Below are 16024 nucleotides of genomic sequence, written 5' to 3' on the forward strand. Positions count from 1 at the left end.
CCGATGGTCTGGCTGGATTACTGGTTCCGGGCGAAGGTGCCGTCCTCGCTCATGTTTGTGCACGGGACTAGGGGTTGTTTGATTAGAAGACTGAGATGATGGGTGGGTTTCAGCAAAAAATGTGAAATGCGCAAATGTCTAGGGGATCGCGTACGAATGGGCGGCACACCTCACATCGAACGCACGAACTTACCGCTCCCCGCTATGGTCCTGACCGTGCTGCCATCTGGGTAGTCATTGCGTGCCCGTCCGCCATTTCGGGCGGTTGAACTTGCACTAGAACGGGTCTCTCCCGTCCCAGACCACCCGAAATCCAAGAGCTCCCGGTTTCGGAGAGCTCGTCCATCTCTGCGACTGTACGTTTGCTAGTGTTTTCAGAACAACCGCCTACAGCTTTTCCCCTGTAATCTGATGTCCCGGCCGCATGCTATTGGTTCGTTTTTACTGTTGTGATCGGCAAAAACAAAGCCAGGCTCAACAAGCAGCCAGGCAGGACATAGAGCGACGCATTCACGCGAATTTTGCGGTGACTCGGACGGCAAAAAGAGGATACGCAGAACACACCATGCAATTTCGTGAGCTAGGTGGTCCAATTTTCCCTGCATTTCTGTGTGTAGAGGAGTAACTATCCACAGCAGCCACGATTTCACGGCTCACCTGAAAAGAAAAATGTCTGTTCTTGCGTGCCGTCCGTCTCAAAGGAGGCAGCATCCTCCTCTATGCCTTTCCTCGCAGGCTGCCGGCCGGTGTAACAGTGCGGTAGACACTGGGGGCGCTTGCAGATGCGCACCTCTTCCTGGATCGGTAGTTGTGTGGCTGAATGCCCAGACTGCACACACGTTGTCGAGCGGCATTTTTTCGGTGCGAAGCTTTTCGGTCTTTCGGGATGGAGAGAGCGCGTCTTTTGCTTGATGCGCACGCGCAGTCTCCGAATACATTTGCGATACGTCTGTGACGTCTCCAAGAAGGCACCGCGTGGTGACTATTAACGACGCTGTACTGGTTGGGCTATCAAAACGGCGCACATCCCCCTGTGCGCGCTCTTCTTTTGCTGCTCAGCCGGTCGGTTGTGCGCACGCAGCGGAAACTCACATCCCCTGTGGCTGCTGCCCCGGCCCTCCGGTTGCCTCGCTGGGTTTCCGTTGCGTACACTCTCCTCTCTGGGACACATCCCGGCAACGCACGGAGTCTGTCAGGACGCGCACAGGTGGTTTGCGACTGTGCATCTGCTACTTTTTTATGTTTTCGTCTCGCACATTGCTTTTTTTGTCTTGCGTGTCGGCGGCAAACATTTCTTTCTCTCCGTACCTTTTGCGTTTCGCGGGTTTGCGCGCGCTCCCAAGCGTCCACCTCTTCCGTGTCGCCCCTGACAGCACCAAGCTGCAGCCTGCTGCTACCCGTGGTGGAATCGTCTTAACACGATGGCGCCCAAGAAGACGATTGTCAAAAAGACCAAGGCGAAGAAGGACCCCAACGCGCCGAAGCGGCCGCTGAGTGCCTTCATTTTCTTCTCCAAGGACAAGCGCGAGGAGATCATTCGCAAGAACCCGGAGCTCAAATCCAAGCTCGCTGAGGTTGGGAAGATGGTCGGGGAAGCGTGGGGGAAGCTCTCAGACGCGCAGAAGAAGCCGTACGAGTCCAAGGCGGTCGCAGACAAGGCGCGATACGAGCGGGAAATGATTGCCTACAAGAAGGGTGGCAAATAAACGTCCTCTCAATGTTTTTTGGTGGGAGTCTTCACGGATTGCCTCGTCAAAATCCGTGGTTCTAAAAGGTGCGTGCTCGGGTGCTGCACAGTCGTAGACGGCGGGTTAGAAGCCAACACGACAGCGGCTGTAGGGCAGTCACACAGCCCCGTTTTTGTCCTACGACTTGTGGACCTGGGCTTTCGGTGCAAATTATGAAACGTGCCTCCACGTATGCGTTCAAGAAGTGTGTGCGCTGGGGTGGGTACTTAGAGGGGGAAGACAGTGGCCAACACCTTCATTGTGTGTCGCCCAGATGGAAGGTGAACGTATGGCATTGAGCGGCAACATTCACACACCTCCCATGTGTACATCAGTGGTATGGGAGTGTAGTGCGTGGTGTTTCGTTGCTTGGACTGTTCGTGCCTAAAGTGTGAGGACGTGGTCAAGCAAGCGGCAGGGACAGCATCTTATCAGAGGGAGTGCCGCTCGTGACACATGTTTGCTTGTCTCCAACAAAAGTCTGTGCATAATCTGAACCGTCTCTTGTCTTTCTTCGGTTTAACCTTTCCACAAGCATCATTTACAGAAATACGCCATCCACACTCCGTGAGGTTGAAAACGTCCTCAGTTACGGTTCTTTGACGGGTACATGCGTCCGAAAATCCCGAACCGTCGCGCTACCAAGCAACAAGGGTGACGATTCGGACTGTTGGGAAATAAGTCGAGGACAATCGCAGCCGTTGCGTGTATTGCTTTGTCTTGTTTAGCGTTCTCCATTGAACTCAAGTAGAGACGTAGTTTCGTCAAGGGACTGTTCAGGGGTGAGTTGGTTTGGGGTGGTGCTCGCTGTAAGTGACCGCCTGCGGGAGAGGATTTGTCAATTCGTCCTACAGATACTTCTTTTTCTTATTTCTTTCGTGATGAAAACCCCTCTGGTTTGATGAAGAATCGGCCAGATTGTTGGCTTGTCACGTTTGAGGACGACAGTGTCATTTTGCACTCTGACCTGTCACTGGGTGATGTCAGTAGACCTTTGTAGCAAGACTGAACGTCGGAGTTGTGCTCGGTCCGATGATTCCGTGCGGGTCGCTATTTTTATGGATTATTAGCTATTTAGTCGTTCAGCTATTGCGCAGTGGATAGCCGCAGTTTCCAAGCCTTTCCGGGTAGACCGAATCTCTGACACAAACCTGGTATGGTAACCGAGTACGAAGTAGCTGGTTGCCGATGTCACGCTCCCTTCAAACGATGTTTGAGGTTCCTGCGCGCTCACATGCATTGTGCGCAGTATGAGATCGGCGAGTTGTCATTTGCCGGCAGCTCTGCAGGGACAAGTGCTCACGCGTGGTAACGAATGCAGTCAGCGACGGAATTCCGCTCCATGTTGAGAGGATTAATGTGTAGCTGTTGCGTATTTTGCTTCCTGGTAGGTCTATGTAGGTGCTTGGGGTCCTTACTATCATGAGGGGAGCAGCGAACTCGGAAGGCGAGGAACAGTATGGATTCTTCCTGTCCGAGAGAAACGCATCTATTTGTCACGCACTAGACAAAACAGGGTTCAGCTTGGCCTCATATGAGAGCAGTACTGGGGAAGCGCATGAGATGCACAGCAGCGGCGTGCATGTCTTTCAAGAGGTCTCGGTGGGATGCCGGTCCTCTGGAATCGTATGCGCCGCTGTAGTTTTAGCAGACGATATTTAGAGAACTTTTGAAGTCGGGAAGCACATCAGCACGCGCTGTGTGTTATTTGAACACTAGTCACAAAGTGGTGCTTCTGACAGAACAGAGGCACCCATTGCAGTTACAGTAAAGGAGGTGCATTAGGGTCTGAAAGCTAGTTGCACGCAGCCACCGTGCTTCAAAGCCAGGAATTTCGGATTCAACTCCGGAGAAATAATGCTTGACGTTAAACGTGGTGACAATGTTTTTGGCACATTATCAGTTCCCTGGCCTTTTGCAAATGTGTCGTGGCTGCCCGCCTTTCTGAAGGCGTCAGACGATCGGTATTTGAGAGGCAACGGGGATGCTGAGTCACCGTCGTGTTGAAACGAGGCTGCTTTTACTGAATGCTAGCGTGCCTGAAGACAAAAGCGAACGATGCCATTTTGGCGCTTCAGAGGCACCTGGGGAGAGCGTTTGAGACTGCGCGAGATTGGCCAGAGATGGGCTTCAGCGGTACCGATCCAGCAATATATACCACCTTTTGTGAGCTAGGAACGCTCTAGTCACAATCTTCACACGGTAGACCTGTCTGTATAGTATGTCTGTTGTCCCCGCCCCGAGACTGTTAACTTGTGGTTGAACAGTAAAACAACAAGGATCTCGTCAGGAACTCCCGTTCGTGAGAAGTGCCCCTACTCCCCCCAAAGTTTGCTCTTCGTCCCGTAGCCTTCTAAACTCCTTTCAGAAGTGTGGATGCTGCCTGTAGTATGCCTCTGCCATTCAGTCCGGCGAATGAGCCTGGCCAAGACGGGACCGCCACTAGCTTGTACACTGCACCATCATCCAACGTCATGCCCCTGTCGACCCCTTGGCCACTGACATTCGAGTTGGTAAAAATCGGCACAACCGCAGACTGTAGATCAGGACGAGCTGGATCTGCCTGGGACACAGAGAGTATCGGTCCCAACGAGTCCGATCGCAGGCCCATGATGCGGCGAAGGGGCTGCAGGTTGGAACCCACAGCGAGAGGCGAGCGAAGTGTAGCAACAGAGTCTGTTTGTCCCTGACCCGCAGTAGAATGGTGTGAAGGGGGGAGAGGACCGAAAACGGCAGTGGCAGAAGCTGCGTTGTGCGGCCGGTCGAGCCCCAGAGTGTCAAGTCTACCTGCACTCACAGACGGCTCTGCTTTGATTTCCTGGACGACGGTTTCGGTACCATGACGTGCACCTAAAAGTTGTGTCGCCGGACTCCAACTAAAACCTCTAGGTTTCATCTGATCCGGTTCTACACCGGGCTGTTCAATTGGAGCTCGCTGCCCCGACAAGAGAGGACCTGAGGTTAGGCGCCCTGTCAGGTCGACTGGTTGCACTAATGCAGGAGGCAGCGCCGCAGCAGCGTTTGTCACAGCCGTGGCGTGCCTCTGGTGGTCGACTCTATGCCCTTGGGAAGACCCTCCCTGTCCAAGGAGATAGTTGAATAGCGGCGCCACTTTATTGACCGTCGGGTTTTCGAGAGCCAGCTTCTCCCAGTCCAGCTCCAGGAGTTTTTCTGCGAAGGACGTCGCGGCGGCCGCTGCAGCTGATCCAATCTGTGCGCCTACATGAGCATCGACCGAGCCAGGACCTGTTTCGCGTTCCTCTTCCACTTGTTGTTCCTTTTCCTTCGTTGTCTCACACGGTTTCACGCTCTGCGTTTTCTGTGCGTCGACCACTTGTTCAGAGATCCCTGAGCGTTCCAATGCCGACAGACCTACGGGCTCGTCGTTTTCACCATCTGTGAGGAGTTCCGATTGTTCCATTCGCAGACCCACGTCGGGCCCCTGAATTCCAGCGCTCCCTTTCGAATCTTGAGTCGTGTCCGCTGCCACAAATTGAGGATACAACCTGTCAGTGCCACTAGTACGCGCGGAGGAACCGTGCCGTCTTGTTCCTTTTGTGTTCGCAAGATGCGCTGAGTAGGATGGCAGGGCTACGTGGGGTGGCGTCTCTCCAGGAAGACGAGATTTCGTACTCGATTGGATCTCCATTCGTTCCCATTCATCAATGTTAACGTCGGTCGGCTCCGTCAGGAAGCCGACGAAGCCAGCAGTTAGGGGAAAGGTTGAAATTCCCTCTGCTTTCTGAAACGGTGGCGAAGCGCCCTCTTCGTCTCTTCTGTGGGGTACCACCTGATGATTTGCCTCTTCCGTGCGACGAAGGTCTGGGGCATGAAGGGATAGCTCGTCCCCCCGACCCGTCGCTTGGTTCTCCAGAACCACCGCATCAAATCGTCGCCCGCTGCCCTGTTGGATTCCTTCTGGGGTCTTTCGGGGTCGTGGTCTACGGGTCTCTTCCTCCTTTGAATTTTCATTATTAGGGCGCGCACTTGTGGCGTGTTCATGTTTCTGAGGATTGTCAGGTGTAGATTCTTTGTCGGGAACTTGCCAGGTAGCAGACTCCCGGAACAGGGGTTCTCTGAAAGGCTTTGTTTCGGCTTCCTGCCGCGGAGGGGGGGTAGCTCCACTGGTCTCTCCTGTCGAACGCTGTCTTTGATGGCGCTCCAACCAGTTAGCGTGGACCTGCTCTTGTCCTCCAGTTGCCTCTACCGCCCGAGCACCATAAACCTCCTGACTAGAGACAGAGGTATCCTTCTCGCTGCTGCCTGTCTCCGCTCCCTGAGAGGCACTTTCGCTTTCCCCCTCCGTCGAAACAGGGCCTACTGCCCTCAACTCGTTCCGCCTCACCCCATTAAGTTTCCTTCGTTTTCCATAGGTTTGCCAGCTAAAAACGCCTTCACGGGGGTTCCCATCGGCCTGGAAGAGAGTGACCTCTGGTATTCTCGTGTCTGTGTCAAGAGGGAGCCGTATTCCAGACTGCCGATTCAAAAATCTTTCCTCGCCTTCCCTCATCCCTAGTTCCTGTCCTTCTACACCTTTTTCCTGATCCACAGCGGATGTTCTCTCCCCGACAAGGGCGCCTTCGTCAACAGATGCAGGCGTCTGGGTTCCTCCAAAGCTGTGTGTATCGGCGGCATTCTTCACTCGTTGCCGACTGGGAGCCACATCGGGAGTTTTCGTGAGTCTGTGCACACGCTGGAAAAGCTCCTCCCCATCATCGTCCAACAAAGTTTCTTCGTTTCCACCATCGACTCGTGAGTTTGTTTCAGACGCATACTCCTCCATTCCCTCCATATTTACGGAAGAACTGTGATGTAGCGAATGTTGACCACTCCCGTGAGACCGACTCGTCGCTCCGCCACCTTTAGTGTGAGAGGGCAGCCGATCCTTCACCTCCATGGTCATAGACGCCTCACCCATGACCTGAACTTCGGTCTGTCCGTTTTCATCGTCCAAAGAGCTGGCCTTGCGTTTCTCCATTCCACCCGTGCCTTCTTCCTTGTCTGCAGTTGAGAATCCAACCTGGTCACGAGCTTCAGACGAGGCTCCCTCACCCACGAAGACTGTGTGCTCAGCTGAGCTTCCGTGGGCACCCGGACTGCCTCGACTCGTCCCACCCCCGGTGAAAAACTCTACCACGTGACTGAGAACGTCTTCTAGCTTCTCGTTGACACTTTCCAGTGCGTTTGCGGGGCTCGACCCGCTTTTCTTCGGCGCCAAACGATCTCCTGCACTTTCATCTCCACTATTCCGAAGACTCTGAGACGAAGAAGAGTCAGAACCTACACTCAGTTCGCCTCTTACCGCAGCCGCAGCAGCTGCGAGGGCTGCCTGCGCTGCAGAGGCTGCGAGCGACACAAACGGCCTATCTAACCACGGTGCGGGAGACTGCTGAGCACTGGGTCTCGAGGCTGCGTTGCTGTCTGGCATTTGCTTTCTCTTTTCTCCACCAATCCTGTTTTCCTTCCTTCCTTGTGAAAAGGGAGTCCCCGCTCCGCTCCGCGCAGGAGTCTTCTCCCTATTGTCACTCGTCGCCGCCTGCTCAGCGTGTAACTTGGTTTGTTCGTGACGCATGGCAAGGGCTGTGGAGACTTGGTTGAAGCCATGTTTTGGAGGGTACGTTACCGTCTTCTCATGGCGAGACACCGGAGGCTCGGTCAGAATGAAACCTTGGGCTTCGAGCCGCGCTCGACGGAGCTCGTCCTCTCGCGCTCCGATTTCGGGGATCAACGAATCGAGGGAAGAAGACATCAAACTTCCCGACAACACACTCATAGGACCGGCAAGAGTCAACGAAGAAGCGGCAGAAGAGGAAGGGTTCGAAGAAGAACGCGAAGAAGGACGTGGGGATGCCAGGAGTCCGCTGTTGGACTTCGTTTCTAGAAGAGCAGGTTTCTGTGCAGGCTCTGGAGAGACCGGCCTCCGGCTGAAACTGGAAGGAGCCACAGTCGACTCCGGACCCGTCTGTCCGCCTAAAAAGCGCAGTTTCTCTCCCTTGTTTTTCTGGAAGTTCCCCCTTCTCTCATTCTTCAGCTGCGTCCTAGCAAGCATACGGTACCGATTGACAGTGTCTGTGGCTGGTCTTTTACATGCATCGTCAGAGAGCGATGAGAAGCAGTCGACGTGTGCGTGGGACAGCAAAGAGGCAAAAACTACCACAGGGAGAAGACACAAAAGGAGGAGAAGCAAACTCTGTTTCGCTGAGAGCGCAGTAACTGGTGCTGGACAGCCGAGTCCTCTGTGTCCGACACAGTGAGAGACACAGAGTGTTCTGTGATTTGAGAGAACATTTCTAGGTCCAGGAGAAGTGGCTGATCGTGGCCTCGGACGACCAAGCAAACGCTCCACTTCCGCCAGCTTTGATAATTCGCGGACGGAGGCAGACGGATACATACCAAAACTGGATGTACCCTTTGCCATAGTGCCAAGGAAGCGGACACTTTTACGGGCTTGATACCCAGTGTTTGACCTCTCAAAGTGCAGGAGAAACAAAATGGGGTGCGAGAGAGGGCAAGAAGGTAGAGCGAATACGACCCACCTATACCGCGAATACAGCGATCTATCTATCTACATATTCGCAGGTAGCCAAAAAACTGCTCGGTTCATTTGCTGTGTCTATGTGTGACTTTGTTTACTTTTGTTCTCGTAACTTCCCACGAATCTGCTAGGGTTTGGTATCGATAAGGAATTGAGGGGACGGAGGAGCGCTACTGCATCTTCACCTGGGGAAACCGCCGAAAACAAATAGGGATTTAGGAAACTTCCGCCTTCGTCGAGAAACGTATTTTACTCTGCTTCGGGAGACTTTTGTGAATGTAGTGCAGACAACGAGCGAGCCTGTCGTTCAAAATTCGTGAAGGAAACGAAGCACACTCTCCCGCGGCCTCTTCCCTGTGAACACCGTTCATCATCCCGCCCAAGCCTGGAAGAAGGAGAGTAGAAAAATTCGAGAAGGTCTGAAGAAATCCCACACATGTGGGCTGCCTTAAATCGGCACCGACGTGGACGCAATCAGGGGAAACGACTTTTTGACGTCTAAAGAGAAAAGCAGAAAGTATAGTAAATTGCAGTCGCTTGGTCCAGTGCTCTTCGCACAGGGATTCATGACTGCGTCTCCAGTTCTCTCAAAACAGAAAGAAACCTGTAGAAAACCTTTCTTATCATGCCTTCTCTGCATCACCGTAAAGGCAACGAAGAGCGGAAGGGCGGACATCAAAGGAAAACCTGGGAAAAACACCGGACAAACACGTGCCCTTGAAGCTCCAGAGAGTGCCGACTCATTTCAGCGCATACAGTGTCCAGGGCACTCTAGAAAACAAAGGCTAAAACTAGATCACAGGGCCAGGGACGAGAAGCATTTGTTTCTTCCTTTCTTGCTAAAGAGGAAGGATGGAGGACGAAACCAAAACCTGTTCTGTTTCTGAGAAAAGTAGGGCCACCGACGCCAGCGACCTTTTTGACCGTCTACGGAAATGGTTACGCAGCGACACAGGGGAGCTGTTCAGCGAAGTGGGTCTGATATACTTTTTCCATGACATGATCTCAAGGCTGTCTCAGAATGAATCATAAAAACGGAATTCGTCTCTCTCTTCAGTAGAGCAACTCCCCGAAAAAAATTCAGATCCTGTTCAAGTTTACTGTTCTACAGAGTCTCGGTGTGCTTTTGTTGTTTGAGAGCAATACGCATATATATAATTACACATTAAGCACGTTTGTCTGCATGTGCTGCTGTCTTTGTGTCTGGCAAACGTTTTCCTTATTTCAGTACCTGAATGCATACATGCTCGCATCATTTCTACATCAGAATATGCATGTATATATATGTATATATATATGTACCCGTACACTTGCCCTCGTCGGCTTGTTGCGCGGAGTGCCTCAAGAAGCATTGATTTCTCACTTTTGTGAATAGTTCACTTCTATTTGCCCCGTGGCGCATGCTGTTATACCTGTAAACATATCTGCAAAAGCGTTGGCTTCCCTGCTGAATCATGAAGTCTCTTCTCGCACAAACAGTCCCGCCTTTCGGCTGTTTCTCTCCGGGGAAGGACACGAATTCCACCGTTAGCCTGACTATAGAAAAGGCCCTTTCAAGCTGTGTACTTTTCCAGAGCACGAGCTCCTACTGCTTTCGCTTAGTTCCACGAAAAAATCAGTGATCGTCGAGGCAACAAAGCTTCCCTTTATGGACGACGGTTTCCGATTGGGTCCATTTTGCGGACGCTTCCACAGACTCAACTTACTCGCAACACGCGACAAAACACAATCAAAGCATGCATGGGCAGTCCCAGCGGTAGCAGTTAAACTATGGTAGAGTCGAGTACTATGAAAGCAGGCCAGGCGAAAAGGCGTTTTCGTTCGACGCAAAAATATCGACATCTATCGGCCAGTTTCTGCAGATGTCTGGCACGCGCCTTTGGGGCTACGTGAGCATGTGGGTCTTCCGAGAATCACCTGCTTGCCGACGGCTGCGTCTGACGGGCGACTTCTCCTCCAGCCTTTTTGTGTTCCAGCAAAACATCCGGCGAACACAGTGAGGTGCTTGGCCACTTTGAATGGGTTCGATGTCTGCAACATTTTCCGCGTTGAAGCTATGCTCATGTCACGAAAAATCTCAGATAATTCTGATTCTCTCTGTCTCTATCACGCAGTCACGTTTGCTCTCCGCCGCTGACTCCTTCAGCCGATCACATCCACACATTCTCTTCCTCTTTCGAGGGCTTAGAGACGCACATTTCTTCGTAAACACTTCTGTTTGTGCTCTTCCAAAAGAGGAAACGCCTGTCGTCTCATCCCTGCTGCATATGCTTTCACAGCTGTCCAGACTGAAAGACAGAAGCGAAACTCGAACGTCTCTCCTTCTCCCACCAGCGACAACACTGCCTTCTCTCTGCTAAAATGCCATCAGGCAGATCGACAAAGTGAAGACCCTACAACCTAGTCATTCATCTACATATACATAGAAAGTTTCACAAGTCCGGCTATGTATATATGCATATATATATATATATATATATATACTTTTATATCGCTCGGTAGGTAGAGATGGGAGGAGAGATATCAACACTAATAAGAGCAGCAGAACATCTCTTCTTTTTTTCCTCGATGAACATGTACGGATTTTTCCTTTACCTGCTACCACTTTCGGTTCTCGGGGTTACGCGAAAGATTGTGTCCGTAGAGGCCTGTTTTTCTTGCCCATCGCCAGTCAACGAACGCTTTGTGCATGCACCCGTTGAGTTCGCCCATGCAAGTTTGTGAAATTGTTGCATGCAGCGAATCCTGTTTTGAGCACTCGATGCGAGAGTGGGGAGTTCCGCTCCGGTTTTCTTATCACTCCCGCCTAAAAAAGTTGAGAAGGAGAGACAAAAAGGCGCTCTTTTGGTTCTCTTCTCCTCCCGTTTTGCCGTCCTAATTCCTTCTCCTTTTTCCGTTTGCGGTTCTTCTTTCCGTATCGTCCAGCGCGCGAAGCCGAGTCTCCGCAAGAAAAAGGTCGCTGGCACTTCTTTCTTCCTCTCTTGCCTTGCTTCTCTTCCGCCTTTTCGTTTTCTGGATATCGAAGCATCGTCTTTTCCCCTTTCTTTCCTCCGCGTCTTCACCGACAGTGGCCGCATGCAAGAAGGAGAACTTTGAGGTCTTTTGGAGCGTTGCCCGTCACTGTGAAACGCGTTTTTTCGCTGAGCATCCAGACAAGAGAATCCCCCGACGCGGCAGTGCCCAGATGACACCTCTCCGCCGTTCTAAACGCTCTGCTTTTTCCCCGACGTTTCTTCCTTTCCTTGGGCCTTCCAGGCCGCAACAGCGGCAGAGAGAATGACAGCTCCTCTGTCTGTGCTCTCCTGCCCTCAGGGCACGGGGACTTCTTGTCCGGAAGACAGTTTACCGTTCACGCTTCAGTCTTCTTTCTCAGCTACGTCGTCTCCCTTTCTGCAGCACATCGTTTGCAACAGCACAGCGTCTCGTCTGTGCGTATCGTCTTCCGCGCGCTCCCTGCTTTTCTTCGATCCGTTCACCTTCTCTCTGACTTCTGAAATCCCTCTTGCACATGAGTCACAAATCACGAATCTCTCCTTCTTCTCGACATCTCCTCACCTTCTCGCCTCCTCCTCGCAAGACGGCACTGTCCGCCTGTGGGACTGCCGCGCGCCCTCGTCTGCTCTCTCTTCGTCGTCTGCTCTCTCTTTTTCTCCGGCCTGTGTGCGGAGTTTACGGGTCGCCCCTGCAGGGAGCACAGAGGCGGAAGTCTGGACGGTGTCTCTGAACAGCTCGGACACTCTGGTCGCGACCAGCGCGAAAAACGTTTGCTGGCTCTTCGACCTTCGAGGTGGACTGAACTCCTCTTCTCCGTCGTTCTCTTCTTCTTCGGGGGTCAGCGCAGAACCGTCGGTGCGTTCTGAAGCAACTCGAGGGAGACGGAAGAGGGGGAAAGACAGGAGAGCCGGATTCGGACCGCAGAACGCTCTCGCGCGCGTCGAGGCGCACTCAGACACGGTCACCTCTCTTCTCTTCCACCCCACTGTTGAGCATCTCCTCTTCTCTGGTGGAGAAGACCAGCTCGTCTGCGTCTACGACCTCACCAAGGGCAACTGGAACTCGCCTTCGTCTTCGGCGTCACTGTCTCCATCACCGTCTTCTCCGTCGTCTTCTGCGCCTTGTGCTCTCTCGGCGGCTGAGGGTATGCACGTGGAAAGCGACGACTTGCCCGACGAAGAAGAAGATCGAACGATGGTGGCATGCTTCTCTCATGGAAGGCCAGTGAAGCAGCTGTCTGTTCTAGGTCCCGAGGACGACTGTCTGTGCGTGACAAGTCCAATGGAGGACGTCGCCCTGTGGCACCTCGCAGGCCTCTCGAGAAAGTTCGCTGGGCCGTGCAGAGAGCGAGAAGCAGAGATGGAGACAGATGCAGACTGCATGCAGAGCGAGAATGTGGGGTGGCACATCGAGAAAAAAGCCGACTGGCTACAGCTGAGAAACCACCCTTCACTCGTAGTCGGCGACAGTGCCGGCTGCATCATCGACAGCTTCTACGAACATGCCTCTGGCAGGCTGTTTCTCCTTGCAGGTACTTCATCTCTCGGCGCGCAACGCTGTTGTGTGCGAGTGTCTCTCCTCGCTCTCTTCGATGCTGTGTCTTCTCCCCTGTCGGTATGTCTCCTTTCCGCGTTGCCGTCTGCAGTCCTCGCCGCAGTTTCGTCTTTCTCTCTTCTTCGAAAAGGACAGTGTCCCCTCCGGTTTCTCTCCGGACTCGCAGTTGCCGCCCTCTTCCTGCTTCTGGGGTCTACGGTCCAGAGCCGCGCTTGGCAGGATGAGATGCCGCCGGCTTCTTGGCTCGCACCGCGACCTTCCCCGCATATCCTTCGCGTCTGCCCTCTGCTCAGAGGCTCTTCAACGAAACAGCCGTTCGCTAAGTGTAGCTCCTGGAAGCTCTTTCGACGTCCACAGAGTCGTCTCCCTCGGGTGGAAGCGGCAGTCAGTAGAACTTTTTTTTCTGGAAGCAGCGCACCGAGCAAGTGTCACATGTGTGATGTCCGGTGCCTGTTGCGCCCTCCGCTGAACTGCAGGAAGCGTCGAGGGGAACTTGCTGCTCTTCCATGCGAACCTCGACGGACTCATCCCCGCGGCGCCGTTCGCTGTGCCGTCGACTGGCTGTGGACACGCTGGCCTCGTCAGGTGAGTTAACGAGAAGGAACGGGAGAGAAGAGAGAAGAGAGAAGAGAGAGGGAACCCGAGGAACGAAAGACGAGAGGAGAAAGGAGAGAGAAAAAAGAAGAGAGACCAGTAGGACAATAAGAGGGAACGAGAGAGGGTGAACAACCGCGAGAAAGAACAAGAACGCGAGAAGGAACATGATAGATACTGCGAAAGGAGAGTGTGAGAGAAAACGATGAAGGAGAGGCAAGAGAGGAGAACTCAACAGCTGGAGACGGCGATGAACACAGAGCTGCTCCCTGAATCTTTCTGGCTCTTGTTCGCGATGGAACTCACCCTTCGTTCCTGCACAGACCTCCTCCTTTTTTCAGAGATGCAACGACGATTCCGTCCTGCTCTGTGCCGCCCCACCTCTCCTTCCCTCCGGGCTCTCCCTTCACGTCGTTCCTCGTTGTGACTTGCGGCGAAGACGGACGACTGTGTGCGTGGAAGCAAGAGTTGGTGAGAAACCGAGAAGAAAGAGGTTTTAAAGCAAGAAAAAACGAAGAGAGAGGAAGCAGTCCTCGAAAGGAAACCCATTCCTCACAGTTCTTTCAATACTTCACAGTTCTTTCAATACCTCACAGTTCTTTCAATACCTCACAGTTCTTTCAATACCATTTGAGGCCTGTTGCCCGTGTATCTCCGTTCTGTCGGAGTCGCCTGGTCGTGTCTCCAAGTCGTGTCTCCAAGTCGCGTCGCCTTTGAAGGCTCTTCTCTCGTTTTTCTCTAGGTTTCAGGGGCACTGTTCTTTCCACTTTCCTTCAAATCTTTTTCTTTACGCTTTGCTTCCCCCGCCAGCACTGCCGCTTTCGCAGAAGACCTCTCAGCGTGGTTGTCCGAGGCTTCACCCGTCTTTCCTCTGGAACTTTTGAAACTTTCTGTTCGACTCGAATGAGCGCTTCTTTGGACGCTGAAGGATATATATATGGCCTCACTTTGTTCACTCTCGCGAGCGGATCGCTGCTTTTCGCTGCAGGCAGAGGAAGACTCTCTCTTCGCGCCTGCCAAGCAGAAGCGCCTCCACATCCGCAATCATCGCTGGCCGAAAGGAGCCGGGAGAGACGCGAGAAACGGAGACAACAACTTGCGCGCGAACCTGGGGCGCTGTGCGCCCTATTGAACGAGCTCCGAGCGAAGGAAAGGGAGGGAAGAGAAAACAGGGGAGAGAGACATGAGAGAGGAAACAGGAGAGGAAGGCGAGAGCAGAGAGAAACGATAGGGGAGAGAAGAAAGAGATGAAAGGGCACTGAGTGGTAAACAGACAGGAGAGATAACATATTTTCAGTTTCGAAATCCGTTCTGATGCAACGGCGACAGCACATGGGTGTGCGCAGTGTCCGTGTCGTGTATCCATCGCTTTTCGTTTTTTCGCAGGTTTTCTTCTACTTCTCGTTTGTGGCTTTCCATCCCTTCGATTTTCTTTTGTTTGAAGAACCCAGATCACGTTCCTGTTTTCTGAAGACTCTTTTCTCCAGAAAAACATCACTGGCAGTTCGACGCCTGAAACACGAAACTCTTTTAATGGATACGTGAATCTAGATCTCCCTATATAAACACATATGTGTATATATATGTATATAAATATGTGCATATATGTAAGTGTACTTACTCGTACATATATATATATATATATATATATATATTCACATAGGAATGCGAATATGCATTCATATATCTATAATTCTTAAATTCGTATGTATGTATATATACATGTGGATACGCGTCTCCAGGACATGCGACTGTTTTCGGTGTCGCGTCTTGTGTGTGCCGAAGCCTCGATTTATGTGGCTAAAAGTACAAACAACGAGGGAAGATGCCGCATGCAAAGTCCGAAATTCGCTCCTTGCGGCTCCTTCTGCAGGCCGCGCAGACAGCCCCTGCTTCGCTTGTGCCGCGCAAAAGGAAACACCTAACATGTGAGATAGGAGAGAGGCGAGAGAAAGCGCGGAAAGAAGCGAGCAGCGAGAGACGAGAGCAGATGCGGAGAGGAAGCTCTTTTCAGAGGCGCAAAAGATGAGAAAAACGAGCAGGGGCGCGAGAGGTATATGAGAACAGCGTGGACGCCCTCTTAAGGAAGAGCTCTTTGAAGGGACAAGTTGATATTTTTTCTTTTTGAACTTTGTTCGTCTTTGCTGCGAATTGTTTTTTGAGGATTTTCTGCATGACTTGGCTGTGAATTCGCTGGGGAGGCTGGCCGGACGGGGAGCCGGAAGAACGCGTGGAGGAGCTTCAAGTGAGTTTTCAAAGAGGCATCGAAGGCGCAGCTCCAAAGAAGACACGCGCGTAAGCAAGAAACCGAAGCACGGCGGAGCTCCTCCACGTTTTAAAACGAAAGAACTAAAACAGTGACGCATCGAAATCTACGCGCTCTTTCTTCACCACACAGGCAGACGCAAGCATGGCAAGCATGCAGACGGCCTCCACATTCCGGAGGGAAGGCCTTTCAAGAACAGAACTTGGTGCGAGAGTTCGTCCCTGCCTCCCTTGCATGTGCGTCGGTCTGACTTTTCTAGTGGACAGGCGCCGCGGTAGCGAAGGCGAGAAGATGACTTTCGTCTAACATCGGCCACAACATCCACACTGTCTCGACAAAATGTACGAAAAAGAG

General features: G+C 52.5%; 3 protein-coding genes across 3 annotated transcripts; 2 read left to right on the plus strand and 1 right to left on the minus strand.

Moving 5' to 3' along the window:
* The first annotated feature begins 7 nt into the window (after window positions 1–7).
* Window positions 8–3969, plus strand: TGME49_210408 (HMG (high mobility group) box domain-containing protein). Its single transcript, XM_018779503.1, has one exon. The coding sequence runs from the start codon at window positions 1422–1424 to the stop codon at window positions 1704–1706; it is 285 nt and encodes a 94-aa protein (XP_018636503.1). The 5' UTR covers window positions 8–1421; the 3' UTR covers window positions 1707–3969.
* TGME49_210400 (hypothetical protein) lies at window positions 3836–8650 on the minus strand. The gene has a single exon (XM_002371811.2). It carries the CDS (start codon window positions 8143–8145, stop codon window positions 4081–4083), a length of 4065 nt encoding a protein of 1354 aa, XP_002371852.2. The 5' UTR covers window positions 8146–8650; the 3' UTR covers window positions 3836–4080.
* A 2444-nt stretch (window positions 8651–11094) lies between these two features.
* Window positions 11095–15509, plus strand: TGME49_210390 (WD domain, G-beta repeat-containing protein). Its single transcript, XM_018779502.1, has 4 exons — window positions 11095–12787; window positions 13287–13395; window positions 13746–13875; window positions 14393–15509. The coding sequence occupies exons 1-4, from the start codon at window positions 11539–11541 to the stop codon at window positions 14534–14536; spliced, it is 1632 nt and encodes a 543-aa protein (XP_018636504.1). The 5' UTR covers window positions 11095–11538; the 3' UTR covers window positions 14537–15509.
* Window positions 15510–16024: the final 515 nt, after the last annotated feature.

Source organism: Toxoplasma gondii, chromosome IX (assembly GCF_000006565.2).
Source record: "Toxoplasma gondii ME49 chromosome IX, whole genome shotgun sequence".
Taxonomy (NCBI): Eukaryota; Apicomplexa; class Conoidasida; order Eucoccidiorida; family Sarcocystidae; genus Toxoplasma; species Toxoplasma gondii.